The 21583-nt window shown below is 40.8% G+C and overlaps 1 protein-coding gene across 1 annotated transcript in view; it reads left to right on the forward strand.

Annotated features, from left to right (window-relative positions):
* Positions 1 to 1871: 1871 nt before the first annotated feature.
* Positions 1872 to 21583, forward strand: part of NETO1 (neuropilin and tolloid like 1) — an 89108-nt gene continuing 69396 nt past the window's right edge. Inside the window, 4 exon segments of the mRNA XM_032602870.1 lie at positions 1872 to 1899; positions 3937 to 3990; positions 4229 to 4363; positions 8900 to 9148. Of these exon segments, the coding sequence (XP_032458761.1) occupies positions 1872 to 1899; positions 3937 to 3990; positions 4229 to 4363; positions 8900 to 9148 (466 nt within the window).

Raw genomic sequence — 21583 nt, forward strand, 5'->3', positions numbered from 1 at the left:
GTGTGCGGAGTAGGAGGCGCGGGGGCTGCGGCTGAGCGCCCTCGGGGTCCCGCGCCGCCGAGGCGGGGGCCAGGGGTCGCCGGCCTCTGCTTGACCCGGAGGTGCGGCTAGCGGCCGGTGGGCGCGGGCGGAGTCTGTAGCGGCTGGAGGGCGGGACGCAGCCGGGAGGGTAGGAGGTGGCGCTGCAGCGCCCAGGAGGGACTCCACGCTCCGCGCGCTCCAGCCCTCCTCGGGCCGCCCCGGGTTTACTGTGCTTCATATTCATTTATTTGCATTTTACAAACGGGTTTTTTTCGGAGCTGTTTACCTAGCAACTCTTTTTTCTTTCTTCCTTCCTTTCTTTTTTTTAAATTTCCAATTTCTCTCCGAGTTGAACGCGCTGCGCGCGCGCGCGTCTGTCCATGAAGGGGTGGGGTAGGAGGCGATCTGTGTTTGCCTTGGGGGTTTTAAATATCTTGGGGAGGGTGAAGGAAAATTGCTAGAAGCCCATGTCTTTGCAGGAGCAGTTTGTTGCGGGCGACCTCCGCATCAGGCCGGGTGATAAAACGCGAAACTTCTAATGCTGCCTTTGCCTCCGGCGCGCCCCTGCCTCGTCTCCCAGCCCGAGACCGGAGTAAATGGCAAAGCTTTCACCCCCGAAGGGAGACAGAACCCGTTTCTTCTAGACAGATGGAATATGAGGGGTGGGGGACAGATCTACCGGAAATTCTAATCGTTAAAAAGTGAAAATTTGAACCCCGAAAGGGATTTGCACATGGCGGCCCCTCCCCCTTGCACGCCTTTTATCCCGCACGAGGATGCAGCTCGGGATTTGCCGGCGCGCTTCTGGCCCCCTCTGCCCAGGCTGGCCGAGTGACGGATCCCAGCCTGGTCCTCCCCCCGTCCCCCTCCCCTCCCCCCCGCCGGGATCGGAGCTGGTGTGCTGTCCTTGCTGCTGCCGCCGTCGCCGCCCCATTCCGCTGCGCACCAGCCCCGGGGGCGCCGGCCGCGCGGAGCGGCCCGATTTCACGCCGGCCCCGGGCTTCCCGGAGGGCCGCGCAGCCCCAGGCGATGACTCAGGCGCCCACCTGGTAACTGTCATTTTCCCTCTCCCCCCACCCCCACCGCCCTCCCGTCCCCGCCCCCCTTTGCCACCTCGGTTCCCCTCCACCACCCTCCGGCCCTCCTCCCAGACGCCCACCCCCCGCTCCTCTTTCCGCGAGATCGCAGAGGTGGCGCGCAGCCCGGCGAGCCGATGACCGACCCCTTCCTCCGGTCTTCAATGCCTCAGCGGAAGATCCCCAAGGGCTGGAGAGAGGAGGGCTGCTGGACATCCTCCCTCGGAGGCTGCTCCGACCTGCTGCTCGTGGTGTATGAAACTGGGGACTGAGCGAGCCCCAGCCGCAGCCGTCCGCTCCGTGGCTGCCGTCGGTCCGGACTGGGCCCCGCTCCTCTCGCCGCGCCCGCCGCCCGGCCCCGGCTCGGGACACCCCAGGGCTCGCCCGCGCGCCGACTGCCCGCGCGCCCTCCTGACGGCTGCGGCGGCGGCGGTGATGCAAAGGAGGAGGGTGCTGCCGCCGGCGGCGCTGATGGTGGCGCCCGGCGCCCGGGTGTGAGGCGCGCGTCACGGCGAGGATGCTGCTGGCCTCGCGGCGCTGAGAGGGCGAGCGCGAGCCCGGGGCGGAGGACGCACGGGTCCGGATCTTGCTGCCGTGTGGGCTCCGATCTCCTTCTTTCCTCTCTCACTTCCCCCCACCCCAACCCCCCTTCATTTGCTCTTGGTTTGCATATCCAAAACACCTCTCGACTCCGACCTCTCCCCGACCACTGGAAGTCTCCCTGTCTCTAAATGGAATTAGTGGAGATCGGAGCCTCGGGTGTAACGAACAGACATGATCTATGGACGCAGTTTGTTTCACAGTGAGTACCTTTCCCGCCGCGCCGGGGCTCTCCGGGTGCCGTCCTCCCCGCCTGCCCTCCCTCGTGGCCGAACGCGCAGGGAAAGCCTGGCCACCGCCGCGCTCCCGCCGGACCGCGCAGGCCCCGCGAGTCTGGGGCAGATGTAAACTTTCTGTATCGCAGCATCATAGAACCGGCGTGCGGGCTGCGCAAGGCGGTGGTCACTGGATCGCAGAATCTGCCGCGGAAAACAGCCTTTCCGTGGGCAGGAACATCCCGGGGCAGAGCATGGCGAGTAGTTCGGGGGTGGGCACGTGCGCAAGAGCGAGGTGGCCTGTGGAAAGAGGGAGAGAGCTGGCCTGATAGTTCCTCTCGGGGGCTTCTGAGCTCGGCCGGCCCGCCTGCCCACTCCCGTGGGTAGTTTGTGGTTCACCTGAACGCAGCCCCCGAGGGGAGGGCGAGGGCCAAGCTCAACTCTTCCGGAGAGTAGATAGCCCTCTAGTGTTGCTTCACGAGTGTGTGGTGCGCGTGCAATTGGGGCGGGGGGGGGGAATTGGAGGAAAATAGTGTCAGAAGTCATCGAGTAAACGGCAGTGTAAGAAAATATATGGTGGAAATCTCACAGTTTTATAAAGCAAGGATTAGGGTGGCTATGCCACGCAAAGGACCGGCTTTGCCGCTGTGTTAATCACAGCACACGCTCCACAACGTGATGCCCGCAGAACGGGAAAAGCTGAGTGAAAACACCCAAACTCCAGCTTGATACTGATGGCTGTACACCCGGGTGTGTGCGCGTGCGTGTGTGTAGGTGTAGAAACACGGCACGTTAAAGTAAGACTTTTGTTTTCCTACCTGAGCACAGACAATAGCAACGACTGATATTTTCATTTAAAAGCAGAGAGCCAGGCTAGAATACAAAGTACAATAATTGACATCATTTCTCAAATACTAATAACAAGGCCCACAGACTTTTCCTGGAATAATCTTTAAGCATAAATTTGTAAGATCCTGTAGTGAGCTTTAGTTAAGGAAAGCATTATGAATTATACCTTCCCTTTTCCAAATGCGTTTTTAAGTGGACATGTGATTGTACACCTAATGGAACTTAGGGCTTTTAGGTAATCGAGCAACAAAGTCAATAATAAAAACAGAAACAGAGAATGAAAAATCAGAAATTATGAAGACTAGGTGACTTTCATGCTTTTCTCAGTTTTAGGCTTTGCAAAAATATTAAGTAACTCAAGGATATGGAAGTAAAACAGAAGGGCAAGTTTCAGTGGTCTTCGTAGATTTACTGTTAAGTTACAGATCAGAGGCTCTTTCTGATACTGGAAAAACTGACTCAATAAAATGCTTATAGAAATAACCTTTCTCAAAATTATAAAATATTTCTGGATAATACTAAATATTAAATCAAAGTTAAGGCTAGAAGAGATTAATTTCAGAGCTTAGAAAATGCTGAGAACTGGGGTTACTTGGTAGTTCATCATTTTATAAGAAATATTTTTAATTATGCTGCTTAATACCATCAATCCACATTAGTCTGTTTTTCTTCTGTTCCCCTCCCCCGACCTGCCATAGGATTTTGCCTAAGTATTTATTTTCTAAAACACAATAACATGGTTGATGAAAATACAACTTTTCCTTTTCACCCTTTTACCTGCTGTCCCTCTTTCTTCCTTTAGAGATACTAGCAAGGTCATTCACAAAGAGCAGCTCAGACATACTCCTGAAATCCTGCTGTAATGGGACATTAGTAGGTGACAATATTAACTCTTTAGTCTTGAAGTCTGCATTTGCCTTAGGAGTTTGGGTCTCAGCCATTCCTAACTGGCATTAGTTCCTGAGGAGATTCCTAAGTTGTCCTGATTTGTACAATTTATCTGTACAAATTTGTACATTTTATCAGTTTTTGCAAGTTCTGAGTCTACTTGGAACAGTTAAAAGTGGTAAAGTAATCTTCTTTGATATCATTTTATCTTTAAATTGTTATGTTGTTATAGAATTTGATCATTTCGGTGTACATTAAGCTTTCTAATTTTTCTTTTTTTGTTTCAGTTGTAGCAAGTTTAATCATCCTCCATTTGTCTGGGGCAACCAAGCAAGGAACAGGTGTGTTTCTTTGGAAAAATGCAAGTGGAAGACCTCCAGTCACTTGCATTTTCCTATTTTCCCCACATTTTTAATATTCCAGACTATCTGAGCATTTTATAGTGTGTATAATTGATTGGTTTTGACTACGACACCATTTAGAAGTTAATTTACTAATGGATATTGTAAGAATGTCCTCTCTATTTTTAGTTTTATAAAAAATTGGATAGTGGCTTTAAAAAACAATTTTTTTTTCCAGAAAAGCAAAGCACCTCAGAAACGAAGTCTGTGCAGTGTGGAAGTTGGACAAAACACGCAGACGGAGGTGCCTTCACCTCTCCGAACTATCCCAGCAAGTACCCCCCTGACCGGGAGTGCATCTACATCATAGAAGGTGAGGAAGCCAGTGCCAGAGCTGGAGAAAACAGTCAGCCAAATCTGGCCACCTCTAAGCTTTGGATGGACAATATGCATATAGACATTAAAAAAATTGGTTTTGGAGACCATACACATAAATATCTCTGAGTGAATCAAATAGCTGTAAAATCTGGGGTCCAGCTAATTATTGAAATTATTAGTAATGGTTTATAAACAGGTGCATTCTGGGAAATAAAAAGAAATCAACAGCAGTTCATGTAATTGATTTGGAATTCTGCATTAATGGAATGGATGCATGGTTGGCATAATAGTACCTAATGTGTAACATTTTTGGCAACTAGTATTTTTTTGGCTTAATAATTAGTAGAATAACCCATACATTTGTTATTTTTCTCTTAAATAATATGAAGCACGAAAAACATATTCTCGTCGGAAGTACATCTATGGTCATATTTTCCAAATGTCAATCTGAATAGCAGTTGCCTTAGTTTGTGCTCACAAGTGATATTTTCGTACTTTCATGCCAAAGTCAGGATTCCAAATGATGATGCTTCTTTTCATCATTTTTTCCCCAGCTTGAAGGATAAAAAGTGCTGAAAAAGGGATTCAGTTCTCTTTGAACATTTTCCATTTCCATTACCCTTGTAGACACGTCTCTATTAAGGATGATACCGATACATGAACATTTCATCTAGTGATAGAAGTTTTCAATATTATGTGTTAGTACTTAATAGCCCAAAACTTTCAACCTCCCCAACCCCTGTGTTCCCCCAGCACACACACACACACACACACACACACACACGCAGAGTTACCTTAACAAAGACAGTATTTATGCTCACTGTTTACTTATAAGCAAGGAACATGTTAATTTGATAGATCTTTCAAATTAAAAGATGTTCTGGTTAACTGATTTCAAGAATTTCATTTAGAAATGATTTTTTTTGTAATTTCTGGACCAAGATCTTTCCTCTCTTCTTGTCATGCTTCAAGTTGAACTTTTAGCAAAGATACACCATATTACAAGAAGAAGAGAGAGAAATAAGCTCTGATAATAAAAGCATAAAGTTGAGAAACTGAGCTCTGGCGGTTTTTCTTCCTCTTATGATAGATAGAAAAGGAGACTGAAATGTGGAAATTCTGGGTTAAAATTAGCTGCTCTTCCAATCAAGTTAATATTACATATCTGTTACACGTAGTAATACATATACTGTATAATTGTATCGTGTAGTACTAGTTTAAGATTCTTGGCTGATTGACTCTGAGGGTGTGAAAACCTACAGATACAAATACAGAGGGCCGAGTAAGGGACTTGAGACTTGAACATCCTTGGATTTTGGTGTCCAAGGAGGGTCCTGGAACCATCCGCCTCCCCTCTCCCCTGCTGCCTGCAGGGACCTAGGGACGACTTGTGTACATATACATATATATATATATATACATAGATACTTAATCATAGAAATTTGGTATTTTTGTTGTCCCTACTGTACATATAAGGAAACTGAGGCACAGAAGGGTTAAATGTCTTGCTTAACTTCGTATAACATAATCTGTGTTTTGAAGCAACAGTATTTCTAAACTACAAATTATTAAAAAGAATAACATCAACTAATTCTCTTGTAATTCGGAAGAAAATCACCTCCTGTCACTGTTAATCATACTTCTATACCCATCTTGAAACACTTCATACTTGTCTTTTTTCCATTCATACATTCATTTAACAAATATTTGCTGAACCGCTCTTGTTTAGAGAGTATTGAACAAAATAGACATGGTACTTGCCTTATGGAACTTACGATGTGGCCTGGGGACTGTGCTTTTTTCAGTAAACAATCTCAAGAGGCCCCGAGATGAGCAGTTTTGGAATAGAGAGAAAGACAAGAAGTCTATAAGGAGGAAGAGATGCTTACACTCAGTTCTAAAGAACATTCAGGAGGTAATTGTCCTCTGTGTAGAATAGCACGTGCAGAGGTTCAGAGCCACGGTGAGGTTGGTTACACACGTGTAGTATCGTAGGGTGTCTGCAGAGGATGAGGAGAGCAGCAAGTAAGGAGTCTGAATGGGAGGTGGCCTCAGATAAAGGAGAACTTGGCATCCATCTTCCACCCAGGCAAGTTTGGACTTTATGTTATAGACAAGCGAGTGCCATTGAAATAACTCGAGAAAAAGAATAAGGTGAGATTTCGATGAAGAAACTAGAAGAAGAGAACATAAGCTGAAACTATCGTGAAAGGCGGAGTAAACCGTAGGAGAAGCCTGAACTACAGAAGTGACATTGACGGTGGAGTCAAGGGAACAAATGAGAGGTATTTGGGAAACCGAGTCTAGCGTGACCAGATGTAGGGATGAGAGAATAGGCAATCTCAGGACTATTCTAAAGTTTTGGCTTGGTGATGCGTTACATGGAATTGCCAAGTCAGATAAGGAATAGAGGTGGAGAAAGGGGGGTTAAAGGAAAAATAATGTGTTCCATTTGGTGTTTATGGAGGTGTCTCATGAAGAGATCGGATGTGTGGTCTTCGGTTCAGTGGATAGCTCTGGGATAAAAATATATATTTATAGGTGATAAATATAGTGCTTGCTGTTGAGGCTGCGAGTGTGAATAAAATTACCCAAAGTGTATTTGGAGCACTTTAACTCTTTTGGAAAATCCAGATGCTTGGGTCTGCCTCCAGGAATTCTGATTTAATTGGGCTTAGGTGGAGCTGCAGACATTATCATATTATAATCTCTTTCCATTGGGATGCTAGTGGCATCCAGAGCCCTGGTCTAGAAAGAGAGGAAAGAAGACATAGAATAGATTTCTGGAAAATGACATGTAAGGGAGGGCAGAGTAAGGAGAAAGTCAACACGGACTGTGAAGGAAAAGCCAGAGAATATCAGGATCGTATTGTTTTGGTAAGTCTCTAATTTTCAAGTAATCATGTATCTCAACTCTATATACATTTTGATGCCCATGCATGCAAGGCTTTAGTTTCAAAGCCATTCAAGGGTGATATTCAATATATATTTAAGAACTGGTGTGGGGGGGACAGTAGTCATTCCGAATGATTGCAGACTACGTGGGAAACAGGCCCTGCCATGGCAGGACTTAACTTTCAAGTTTCTGGAGGTGATTGGTCTTTAAAGAGGATCAAGTGGCTAGAAAGCAACCGAAGGGCTCAAGACAGCAGTTTACTAACTAGGATAAACGTGTGGATATTTCAACAACTGTAATGGCTATTCTGGGGGTACTCTGGCTGAGTATCAGCCTGGAATGCCAGAACCTTGAACAGTTTTGACCATGACAAGGGAAGAATGGAAGGGCACTAGCAAATGCATCCATGTGGAGGTTTATGGAGCTGCTCACCCTATCAGGCTCTTCCATGGTTATTTAAAGAGCTGTAAACACATTTATGAAGATAAATTCATTTATAATTCACCCAACAAAGTTTTTTTTGGGAGAAATTCTCAATGACAAGTATTGTGCACAAATGCTGAAAAAAGGTGGTGAATAGATATGGGTTTTGTCTTTAGTAAGTAGATGTAGAGAGGAGATTTTTTTTTTTAAGCAAGATTTTCCCACATAAACAGGAGTTGGATTGGAGGTGTATATGTACTCAAGAAAGTGGGAAAACACACGAAAGCCTAAAAGAGCATGCTGTCTTAGAAAACATGATATGCCTGGAGTGGCCTGAACTTGGGCTGTATGTGAGGTGAAAAGACCCTGGCAGGGTGAGTTGTTGGATACTTCTAAGAAACCTATATGTCAAGTGAATTGATCATTTTCCTATAGCTGATAGAGAGTTGCTGAATAAGTTTAAACCTGAGAATGACATGATAATATTTGCGTTCTAGGAAAATTACTCTTAATATCCCTCCACACACACTTCAGTCTAATCAACACATCTAATTGGGACTATTTGAATGGTTTAACTCCATGCTGAACAGTTCTCAAGTTTCTGACCTTAAAACTGGGTTCTCCTGAAGATGTGGGAAAAGTGACAGAGAGATGCCTCTCTACTTTTTAAACCTGAGTCAGCAGGTTTTCACAAAACTACTGTGATTTGTTCATTCTGTGTGAGATATTGAAGTGGTCATTTTATATCAGATAATATTTTGTGCAACATCATCAGTTTTAAGAAGCATCTCTTAGACATTATTATGGAAGTATTATCTCTTAGGATGCTAAGAATAACAAAGTTGCTTAGCGTTTCTATGCATATCACAGTCAAAATTTGATAGGAGTTATACAGATAAAATCTGAAGTAGAATCAGAGAAACCAAACTACGGATTTAAAAAGAACCTTCTAGGGCTTCCCTAGTGGTGCAGTGGTTGAGAGTCCGCCTGCCGATGCAGGGGACGCGGGTTCGTGCCCCGGTCCGGGAAAATCCCACATGCCGCAGAGGGGCTGGGCCCCTGAGCCATGGCCTCTGAGCCTGCGCGTCCGGAGCCTGCGCGTCAGGAGCCTGTGCTCCGCAGCGGGAGAGGCCACGACAGTGAGAGGCGCGCGTACCGCAAAAAAACAAAACGAAAAGGACCTTCTAGACATAATCTTTCTTTTTTTTTCAGCTGCCCCAAGACAGTGCATTGAACTTTATTTTGATGAAAAGTACTCTATTGAACCTTCTTGGGAGTGCAAATTTGATCATATTGAAGTTCGAGATGGACCTTTTGGATTTTCTCCAATAATTGGACGTTTTTGTGGACAACAAAATCCACCTGTAATAAAATCCAGTGGAAGATTTCTATGGATTAAATTTTTTGCTGATGGAGAGCTGGAATCTATGGGATTTTCAGCTCGATACAATTTCACACCTGGTAAGTGGGGGCTTGTTTTTTTCTCTATATCTTTTCCTTCCTTGATTTTCTATCTTCATACTATAAGAACTTTTGTAAGACAACTTTATAATTTCCAAAGAGTTTCCCAGTTCTATTTAAAACCAAACCTACAATACTTTCTCTTTTCATTTCATTAATTCTGAAAGGAAAATAATTTTTCTTTAAAATTTAGCCTACACTAGAGGTACAGCATAGTGACTCAGGGGTCTTACATGGTCATCTGCAACACAGTTAATTAGCTGGACTTCCGTTATGCTGAAACGTGTAATTTGAGAGGCCGTCTGTAATAGAGAAACTAATTATGCATTGAATCCTAATAAACTTGAAAAGGCAATTGCAATATTGTAAAATGTATCCATCAAAATGATCTTTGGAGAACTCAAATAAAAAATTCATTTGCTCTGAAAATTATAATTTTTTTGTGTGAAAATTATAATTTTTAAAGCAAATGGGTCTTCGTATAAAGCAGTCAGTCTAATCTCTTTTTAGAAATGCAAATTCCTAAGAGTTGTGGTAAAAGGAAAAGTGAGCCCCATAGCAGCCAAATACCCATTTGCAAGGTCTGGTACCCATTAGCTGTTATTATATAATTATCTATTCTATGTCAGTTTTCCTTTTAACCTGTTGATATTCAGAAGGGTCTGTGATGTTGACTGGCTCACTTTATGATGAGTTATCATTTAATATAATAAAAATTGGTTATATTTTTAAACTGCAAGAACATCAGGCTGAAGCAATTTGAGATTTGATGAAGTCACTTTTTTTTGATGGAAAAATGACTCAACTTATATAAAGGACATTATTTATTTATAATTACATTTTTTTAAGTTTGTACATATTGTTTTACTCAGGTTATAAAAGACAATAAATTAAATTGGAATATATGTAAAATTTGTTCAAGTTTCCATTCCATGTTACAGAGGTAACATCAGAGCAGGGCTATGATACTCAGTTCAAGCACTAACATTTTTGAAATAATTAATATAAGATTAATGATGACTTTTATTGTGATATTATGGTTTAATAATATAATAATTAAAATAAGTAAGATATTAACCCTACCATATGCCTTAGCCTTAAACATTAGGAATATTTTTATAATATCTCTAAGAGATTGTGGTTTTCATTACGCTTTGCTAATAATATTGGATTGGTCACAAAAGTCATGGGTATTTCACATGTGGCAATCAAACCGATTCGATGTGTTCCAGAAAGGTGTAAACACTGAGATTACTTTATTAGTGCTAGAGTTTTCAATGGAAATATATATATATATTTTCTTAACTGCTAATTTTGAGTATAACTAGGATCTAAAAATAATGGCACATGGTATGATCTAGGCTTTTGTAAGTTATATTTTCACCTTGAGACTGGTGATCATGGGAACAACGTGAGGATCTAAAACTGTAGTTTCATTAGAAATGTAGGGTCAACTAACATACTGTATCAACTTAAGCAATTCTATCCACGTTTCTAGCTCTACTTGAGATACATAAATGGTGGCGTTCAATCTGATATCCTAGGTTTTCCAAAGCTTCTTTGTTCCCCAGCATTGTTCTTTGCTCCTTGTTTCTTTAGATCCACCTTGCTTCATCTGTAGAAGGAGAAGATTTTATTACCAGGAACATCTGAATCAGAGGGGAATGTGAGGAGATGATTCCATGTAATTAAGAATGAGTTAAGGATAGACTGAGGCTTCTGCTGTCACTCAGATAAGCTTGAGTGAAGTGTGCCGGGAAACCTACACTTGGCATCTGAGGGGAAAGTAGGACCATAAAAAGGAGTTGTGTAAAACTTCCATGACTGCACAAGTTGACACGCTATGGCCCAAGGACATTGCCTGAGTGACGCAGTAATCTACAGCTCATTCCATAAAGAGGCAATATTGAGGAAGCCACTTAGTTAATGTAGACGGAAGGGGGTAGGGATTAGTGATCATTTAGACAGCATTTAGGGAATAAGGAGTCAGGCGGGCTTTAGTTTAGTTTGGGCTTCATTTTTACTTGGTGGTGTGCTTCAAGCGGTGACCTGTGGGAACTGAGAGAGCTCCTCAAGTCAACTTAATCATTTACGTGATAAAGCATTGCTGAAATCTCGAGGGCCCCAGGGTGGGATGCACATTGGAGGAGAGATCTTCCCACCCAGTCACCCCGAGAACTGGACTCCAGCACAGCTGTGAGGAACACTGGTTTTGGAAGCAGGTTGGGCTTCCAATTCTAGATTTCTTATTTCTTGCTTGCTGTAAACTCTGGACGTGATCCTTCATGTTCTATGCTTCAATATTTTTATTTGTAAAGTAGGGATAATATTGATTACTCACAAGATTGTTTGAAGATTGTTTGATTATCGACCAATGCATATTTATGGATTTCTTCACTTCCTATGAGATCTCAACTGTTGATAGCTATTATTGTATTAATTTGATCACGTTTTCTTAAAAAGTAAAGGAGGCTTGGCGTAGTTTATTGGGAGAGCAAGTGTCCCAGACTTTTAAAATTACAACTTCTCTTTCCCTGATTTTTTGGGATGGATATGAAAAACTAATACCACACGATGTCACTTTTCCTTATTAGGTTTAAGTGGGCCTAAGTCTCCACATGAGGGTTATAGTTATTTCTGATAGCAGTCATAAAATATGATAGAGCAGAAATAGCAGTAGGAAGGCTAGGTGGTCTTTATTATTTTTGAGAATTTACCATAATCTGGGATCTGGATCTTAATTTACAGTCCCAGAAACTTGATGTCAGCACAGTGAGAGTGTAGCCACTCTTAGGAACGAATCACATTAACCAAGCTAAATATACATACATGTGAATGTACACAAATATATATATACATACATATGAATATACATATATACATGTACATATATGTACACGCATATAAACATACATACTTTTTTTTTTTTTTTTTTTGCGGTACGCGGGCCTCTCACTGTTGTGGCCTCTCCCGTTGCGGAGCACAGGTTCCGGACGCGCAGGCTCAGCGGCCGTGGCTCACGGGCCCAGCCGCTCCGCGGCATGTGGGATCTTCCCGGACCGGGGCACGAACCTGTGTCCCCTGCATCGGCAGGCGGATTCTCAACCACTGCGCCACCAGGGAAGCCCATATATGCGTTTTTAGTAAGAATTCTTAGAATCATACAGCTCAGTGTTTCTTGTAAGCGACCATACATGGGCATCCAGATTAGAATCAGAACATTGTACAGTGAGTGTGAAATCCAGATATTGAAGCATGTTTACTAGCATCCAGCGAAGGTACATGATGATTCATCTCGATAACACGGACCATTTTTCCCAATGATGCTCTAGGTCCCAAATTGCCATGGGTCAGTACCCCTGTCCAGTCTTCAGCTTCGGCCATGCCTGACTGGGACAGTAATTTGTGTCAACTCTTATCTCAAAACTTGTTTCTATCTCTTAATATCTGAATATCTTTGACTTCCTTTCTGAGTCAACTTTAAAACATAGCCTTTTAATCCCTTGCTCCTGCGTTCCTAGGAGCTACTTCTGAACTGGTGGTCGCTGAGAACTAGCCAGCTGGAGATCATGTGTGGACTTGGAGGGCAGGAAGGCAGAGCCAGAGAAGATGCCACAGATACACACTTAAAGGGGTTTTCATCTTCGGGCACATTTTGATGACTTTATGTTATGGATGTGGTTGTCTGTAGATACTGTGCCGTTACCTGGGTCCACAGTGCAACGATGAATCACCTAGGAGTATAGTCTAGCATGCACAAGAAGGATCGTGAGACTGAGTAACAGTCAGAGAGAAGTCAGCCTGTCAAACCCCCAGGGCCTGCAGAAATGAAGGACAGTGTGAGGTTCGAAAAAGGGCCAAGGAACCCAAGAGCCCTGGTGGGAGCCTCCAGGTGATGCCCGTTGGGAAAACCTCTCTTCTTCCTGTGCAAGCACAGTTGTGTTGTGAGGTCTCCTCAACATACACTCTCCTACTTCCGTGAAGAGAAATGTCAGAATCACTGAAAATGTTAAAAGTTACATGATGCAAAATTTGATAACCCACAGATAATTTAACGAGGAAAACATATAGAAGTGTTCATTGCACTAAACTGATACTGTTTTCTCATCTTAATAATGTTTTTCTTAAAAACATTTAAACCAAATGTGTTATAGAAAAATGAATCACGAGAAAATATTTTATAATGAAATTACCTTAATAATACTGAAATAACATTCACCAAACTCATAACGATGATTACCTTAGATGATGTGGGTGGATGAGAAGGAACTGAAGGGACCGAGAGAGAGATACGGTGAACGTCTATCAGCATTATCAGTAATGCTTAAATTTTTGAAAAGGATACAACATTGTTTTTGTTACTACTAATGTAAATAAAAGTATTTAAGATAAATCAAAAAAAGAGAACATACCATAGTTGGTAATTTTTAAATGAATTGCTATTAGAATTTAAAATGTATTTTAAATGAATTTTTAAATTTGAATGGAAGTTTAGAAGAGGGAATACCATTTCTCCACAATCTACTTTTTTTTTTTTTTTTTACTTACACTGAGAATGCCTTTTCAGTAGAGATTAACTCTTCCCCGTATCCAGCTGCCCCCATGCCTCAGTTATCTTTGTTGATTGAAAATATGAACTAAGGAGAAAACATGTAACTGTATTCGCTGTATCCCCAGTCCAGAGGCATATTATCAAGGACTTTATTAGATACGAAGAAAGAAGAACATCCAGGATGTTCTACTCTGGGGGAAAGTAACCCTTTCAATCTCTGTAGGAACAAATATCTCTTGTTAGTCTTGTGCTTTCCTTCCTAATGGAGAGATTTTCTCCGCTTTGCAGACCTAGAATGTGATGTTTTTGGAATCTTCCTCTTTTGATGTTATTTTTTCTGAACTAGTTTTATGAAACAAGGTTACACACACCCTACTGGAGAAATTTAATTTAAGGATTATGCCTCAAAGTACCAAATAGGTGAGGTCGAGTCAGGTATTGGCTGGGGAGTGAGTGGAGTTGTTAACTCTGTTGCACCTTTCATCTGAGCAGCCCGAGGTGTTTTAGGGACGTTCTGCCCAACTGCTAGCCTCCTGAGAAAGTCCACGCTGATTGACTTCAAAGGCAATGAAAAGGATACACTGCAGTACAGTGATTTAAATGGAGTGTTTTAAAAAGATTTCCATGCATATTAAATGAAATATATTATGTAGGTAAAATATTGTCATGGACTCGATGTTACTTTAATTATCTAATGCAGTGCTTTTCTTTCTGTCTGAAATGTGAATGCATGTGTGAGTATTAACCATGTTGAAAATTCCTAAATTTTCTTGTCTAGAAAATCAGACTTCAGATATATGCTTCGGTGAGAAAGAAAAGAAATATTTCACCTGTCTATTGATATCAGTTTTTCAACAACTAAACTTTAATTTGAATTTTGCACTAAAAGATGAAAGAAGTCAAAGAGGTTAATGTTAAGTTAAGGACTTTGTCTGATTACTTTATTTTTAACATAGAAATAAAAGGTTGAATACATTTAGGTCAGGTAGTATTGTATTGTCTTTCTATTGTATTTACACTGTAGACCCAAAATATTCTAACGGCTGTCAAATGGAAAATGGATGAAACAAATTCACATTTCTCATTGAGGCTTATTTTTCAAGAAATGAAATTAAAAACTTGAGAGTCCCGGTAGGGACAAAATTATCAACGTGTATCGTGTGAGAGCAATTTCATCCATCTATCCTTACTCTCTTCTGCTCAGCCTGTGACTCGGTTGATCTGATGTGTAGAAAAGAGGACTTAAGGGGAGGGCTGAGGAACAGAGAGAGAGAGAGAGAGAGAGAGAGAGAGAGAGAGAGAGAGGGAGGGAGGGAGGGAGAGAATGCTGTTTGGTCTAGGTGGGTGTTCAGGAGAGAAGTTGAGAGTGGGAGAGAAAATTTCCAGGATTAGCTCCCATCTGTACAGAGAATATTGAAAGCAGTGGCAAAGGAGAAGGAAGATTTTTAAAGAAGTTTCCTGTATGGAAAGAATGCCTTCCTTATCTTGTTGTTTCCTGGAAAGGTGGAGCAAAGTGTTTAGGTGTGTTTATATTTATTTAGTGGTTAATTGTTGGACTGCATGTTTTTGAATATGGTACATTTGAGACTGGACCACATGGAATCTCAGGTATATTTCTATTGTAGGTGTGTATTTTCTTTTGATCTGAAAGAGACCTTGAAGTTCATCTCATTCAGCCTTTTTATTTTAAAGATAAAGGAACCAATGATCTAGAGAAAATGTGTTGCCCAGGTTCACGAGCTCTGTGCAGAAGTTAAGTTACTGCTTGTTTATCAGTTATATAACCACTGTGCTGATACACCTTCTACAAAGGATAGAGATCATGACTTTAATCACATCACATATTGCAAGTACTTTCAGTTTAGTTATCTTAAGAAATTTAATTAAGGGATAATACTGTATCACCCATATTTCACCATTACTGGTGTATGAATTTTAAAATTCACCTTTCCCATGTTGCCTGAAATGCCTATTAATTCACAGTGATGAAAAAGACAATGATTTGTCTTCCCTCCCTCTACCTCTGTTATAAAAATCTGCCTTTTCAGTCCTCCTGAGCTGGAAGTGTATGATTCATTTCCTGTTCTCAAATATCTGCTGTTACTGACCTGGTCAGTTGTATGTAGAAAGCTCTCATGACTTGGAACCTGTGACTTACTTGCTGAGTACTCAAGGGAAAAACTAATTGCTTTCTCCTCGATCTCCCACAATTATTCCTGCTTCCTAACACACGTGTCTCTTTGACTTCTTCTGTGGCCACTTGCTTCCAGTCACCAACAGCATCCCTCTCCCCAGGGCGGCTGCGTACAGCTGTCATACAGGACACTAGGTTGAGGGAGAGAGAAGGGCTGATTCCTTTCATATTCAGATGCCCAGGAACAGACCCATATCCAGAAATGGGTACCATTTACTAATTGCCACAAGGGGGTCTTACGGACTAGCCCTGATCACGCAGTGAGCAATCAGAACATCACCTCTGGACCCAGTCACACAGTTGTGCCAACATCCAAGGACCAGCGTCCACCCTTCACTAAAATTGTCCTAAAGAGAAATGGTATCATTTGAGCCAAGAAACAAAATGAAGAAATAATGCGTATGTTCTATCTCCATTTTGCATTCTCATGTTTTTTCTAGGTGTCCGTAGTTATCAGGCTTTTTGGTAAAATCTTCTCCTAGAAAACTCTTAACATTTAACTTATTATTGCATATTCAAGAAGTATGTTTTTCAAATGATAACATCCTATGTATTTTGCCTAAGAAAATATTATAATCTAGGTTTTCCTTTTTTAACATTTTTTCACAATAATTTTCTGATAGTTTGAGGCTTATTATTTTATTTCTGTGCAAAATAAATCAAACAATTATCAGGAAAACAACCCACAGTGTTAGTTTCTTGACCAAAAATGTTTTTTTATATTTTATAGCTTGTATGCCATTATAGCTATTTAAGTATAGCTCATGTAACTATTCTTAAAGTGAATTCACAGAATAACTTAATTTTCACTAGGCTGTATATGCCACTTACATGTATTCAACAAATATTTATTGACTTACTATGCTGATACTGTAAAAACACAGTATGTACAAGACATTATCCTCCCTATAATGAGTTCAATTTCTATAAGAAGAGAAAAATCATGTGTAGTAGACAGACTAATGCCCTTCCTCCTTCAAAAAAAAATGTCTATGATCTAATCCCTGGAATCTGTGAATATATTTGGCTACACGACAATGGGAATTGAAGATAGTACGTTGGGTTAAGGATGCTAATCAACTTACTTTAAGACAACAATTTTGGATTATCTGGGAGGACCCAAGGTACTCACGAAAGTCCTTCTGTGTGGAAGAGGGAGGCCAAAAAAGTCAGTGTTGGAGTGATGCAATGCGACCAGTACTCATGTGGCCATTGTTGGCTTTGAAGATGGAAGGGCCCATGAGCCAAGGGATGTGGGCAGAGCCTCTAGAAGCTGGAAAGGTGAGGAGCGGATGCTCTCCCGGGGCCTCCAGAAAAGGAACCACACTTAACGGGACACCTTGATTTTAACTCAGCGAGACCCATTTCAGATTTGACATCCAGAACTGTAAGATAATATATTTGTGTTGTTTGGATAAACTTGTGATGATTTCTTGTAGGAGCAAAAGGAAATTAGTATAGCAAGTAAGTCATGTTTAAAATATGTGTTAAGATATGAGAAGTGATGTAAAAAGTAAACAAATGATGTAAGAATTCACCATTGAGACAGAGAGTATAACAATTTGAGTCTATCAATTCAAAATTTTAAAGTAGTTTTGTTCCAGATATAAAATATCCAATTCTCTCAGCTGGACTTCCCTATACATAAATTGATACTCTATTTCTATATGTATGTATGTATCTCTCTCTCTCTCTCTCTCTCTCTCTCTCTCTCTCTCTATATATATATATATATATATATATCTATCTTTTGATTTTATGTAAATGCCATCTTTATGCATAAATATGGCAGAAACCCCAACAAAATAGCAACTTGCGATTCTTTCCAAAGATGTGCATGGGATGCTGGTATTTTTGTTTGTGGCAATAATAGCTATTTGTAGAACCTGGCACTCTTCAAACCTCTGCCTCTTCATGGCATATCTGCCTGATGCCTTTGCTTCAAAAGAGCTATGCTGTCTGTTCCTGCTTGCTCACTTGGCTAGCTTCCCACCGTTCCACAGCTATGCTGACTTGCTTGAAATTCTGCTTCAGTACATCCTTATGGCATTTTCCCTTTCCAACTAATTTCAGACACCTCACTTCAACCAGACTACCACAAGAATTACAGAATGATTATAATATAGTAGGACTATTCACATTCAGCAAGGCAAGTGCCACAAAAGAACTAAACTTGACTCTTTTAAGTGGAAGGACCTATTAGTCATACATATGTCACTTATATTCTGTTGTCTATTGATCATAACCCAAATCAGAAGGCGGTTCTATTCCCTTGGAACTTTTCTTCTGAAATTTGCACTTCAAAGCCCCAAGGAATTTCTCTAAGTGATTCAAAGAGAAATGAGGTACAGAGATCAGAACTACCTTAAAACATTCCCAGACTCTGTTACGCTTGCTGGTGCAGTCTGAAAGGAAAGTGTATTTCCTTTAGCGGATTTGGCAGGCAAACAAAGTAGAATTTGTAGAATGGTCAGTGGCTGTGCTGATGAACTAGGAAAGCAGAGATGGGGGTTGTATGGGAATTGTAGGTAAAGTCTGAAATAGAGGGTTTCCCTGGGCATGAAAATGAACCAGGCTTGCAGAGATCTGCTGTCGTAGATAATTGTTTAACTGGTGAAACAATTATTCTTAGCTATTTTTCATGTGTAAATTACTTTCCTTTAATAAGCATTTTCAAATAATATTTACGTCTCAATTTTATATTAAAAGAAGATTATCATTTAAAAATAATACAAACCATGCTTATTTTTTGTTGACAACTGTTGTACCATTTGTATCATTTCCATTCTGTCCATTTCACTCGTTATCCTCTTGGCTCTTCTTGTGTTTCTGTGGCCACCCATCCCTTCTCAGCTCCTCTCGGCACCCTGAGCAGTGGCTACATCCCTCTTTCCTTGACAACTCGTAGGCCATGTGTCTCCCACTAGCTTCTACCTACTGCTTACCACCTTCTATTCACAGGCTGCTGAGTCCCCAGGTTCTACATTATGCCTCCTGACTCTGCCAGCCCCATTTTTTTGGTCTGCTCCCACACTTTCTAGAAAAAAATTCAGATATCATTTCCATCTTAACTATTTTTGAGCCCCTGATATAGGAGAAATGTAGTGATTACACGAATGAATAGGGTGTTCCGTTTCCTGTTCAAAATGTCAGTGTTGGTATTTATGGTCTTCGGGCTACACTTTTCACGTCTAGCTTGCATTGGATATCGGTTTTTCTTCTAACAATACTTACATGCTCCGTTTTAGATCATAAAGTAATCCACAATAAAGCCCAACTTTTTGTTAACTTAAGGCAAATTGGTTCTAAGGATGTGATTTGGTATGTGTTCTCATTGTCTATGGATGGAGTGTTCTTTTATGCCTGTGAGGTACCCATGTTCTAGAAAAGTTCCTCATGTTTTCAAGTTATTTTCAATGTAACCTATCTTTCCTCATCAGGGAGAAAATTAATAATTTGAGGCCATAATTTACAATACATATTTAACTGAAAAGAGTTTAATTTTGGTATTTCCTTTGAAATGTATAGGAGAATGATCATTTCCTTTCAGAGGATATTGGCATTGTGCTAAATCTTTGTTATAGTCTACCTGTATGGGTCTTCAGTTTTTCATTTCTGCATAAACCTATTTTTCTCAGTTTCATGGTTTTCTAATAGTTCCATATTATATGTATGTGTACATATATATATGTATACATATATATATATACACATATATTAAACATGGTCAAATATGGGCCATAGTGCTAGATTGTCTAAGTTTTGGCTTGGAAACCTTCTCATTATGTGACTTGTGGCAACAGCAGTTTCCTTAATGTCTTAGCGTTTCAGTTTCCTCATGAGACCAGCATTCGACACATTATCATTATGGATTTTGCTACCTAATGATAAAGTCAAAATGTTAACATTACTTCCCATGTGACGTGATACTCCCTGAGATCACATCTAAGCCTCTGATTCATTATTTCGTAGATTCATTCAACAACAAGTAAAAGATTATTGCCCCATAATTGGTCCAGACTGTACACTAAATGCTGAGATATGAAAATGATTGAGATGCAGAATCTACTCTTGAGGAACTTATCGTGTATTTGAGGACATGAATACTTATACCCAATATAGTGAGTGCCATGGCAAGTACACAGAGTGCTGGCACCTAAAGGGTAAGTGGAGGCATCACCAGATGTGGCGTGAGATGTGTACCTCAGTGGCATTTGCCTGCACACCTCTCACCGCATCCTCTGGATGGATTATGTGTCCTCCTGTGCTCACCCAGCCATAGCTCCATCATGCCCTGTGACATGCATTATAACACGTCATACCAAACTTCTCAAGGGGAAGGAGCTTTGGTTTATACCTTTAAAATTTCTAGAGCCTCTTCAGTGTATAGCATTAGCTGGTATTTACTGAAATTTATATGAATGAATATCTAAATGAGTTAATGAATGAATGACTGGAGTTAAGTAACCAAAGAAGGTAGAACGAGTGAGATACCAGGTATGGAGAAGTTGGTAAAATGTATAGCAGGTAGTCAAGACCATTTGGAAAGTAGGTGTGTGGCTTTGAAAGGAGAGAAGTTGAGGTGAGACTGATTCAGATAATGAGTGGTTTTGTAAGCCATGGTGATGATACATACATAATTTTAGGTGAAGTGGGAAATATACTAATATTTTAAATTGAATTGCAATTTTTGAGACCTTTATTGCAGGCCTGTGATTTATCAGAATGTGGAGGAAGGACTGAGTCAAGAGAGAATAGAAGCACAGGAAACAAAGATAAACAATGAAAACAATGCAGGCAAGAAACTGTAAGAATCAAGATGAGAGTAGCATGTACATCAATGTGGTGAAAGAAAAAATTTGGAATCAGTGAGATTTAGTGACCTATTAGATGTGCATGTTGGGAAAGAAAAGTAGAAGTGACGGAAGTTTCCATCCTTAATGGTTTGGTGATTATGTCATAACTTCTGTTGGAGAATAACAGGATAGAAAATGCTGTGTTTGTTTTTAAAGATGTCAAAAGAGAAATACCAGTGTGGTATCTTTGTGGGCACATTGCAAAGGCTGTTAGCAACTTAGAGCTGACGCACAGAAGAGCAGCCCGGGAAGGTTAAGAAGTGAGCTAATTAGAGGACTAAGCACAAAACCCCAACTAATTATGACATCCAAAAATTAAAATAGAACATTATATGAGTTTGAGCTAATACTCTTGTCTAAGTAAGTTAGAATACAAAATTATATATTTTGGAATTTTACATTTTATTTGGTCTTAGCTGCTTCTTTTTGGACAATTTTAGCCAGTAATAAATTGGCTTCAGTTTTTCTTTGAGTATAGGTGAACTTTAGCAATGCATTTTGTTTTTTGAAATAAGGGAAGAATATTTCTTCTGTCTCATGCTTGGAGTCTTCCAATGATTAGGGGCCTTTTCCTGAATTATGGAGAGACCTACTTCCCTGAGACTGGTTACAAAAGATGAGCTTCCTTGGGATATTTTGAAAGGTGCAAGGGTAGATGTGAGCTGTACTGCATATTAAATGACAGATCATTTAATAATATTTTCATTTTCTTTCTGTAGGACTTTGCCATACTCCCTTTTAGGAATGATGTCATTTATTTATACTTACTTTTGAATACATAATATCTCAATTATCAGGATGATTTCAAGTGTCCGGCAAGATTTGAAGAAATA

Source organism: Phocoena sinus, chromosome 14 (assembly GCF_008692025.1).
Source record: "Phocoena sinus isolate mPhoSin1 chromosome 14, mPhoSin1.pri, whole genome shotgun sequence".
Lineage (NCBI taxonomy): Eukaryota > Metazoa > Chordata > Mammalia > Artiodactyla > Phocoenidae > Phocoena > Phocoena sinus.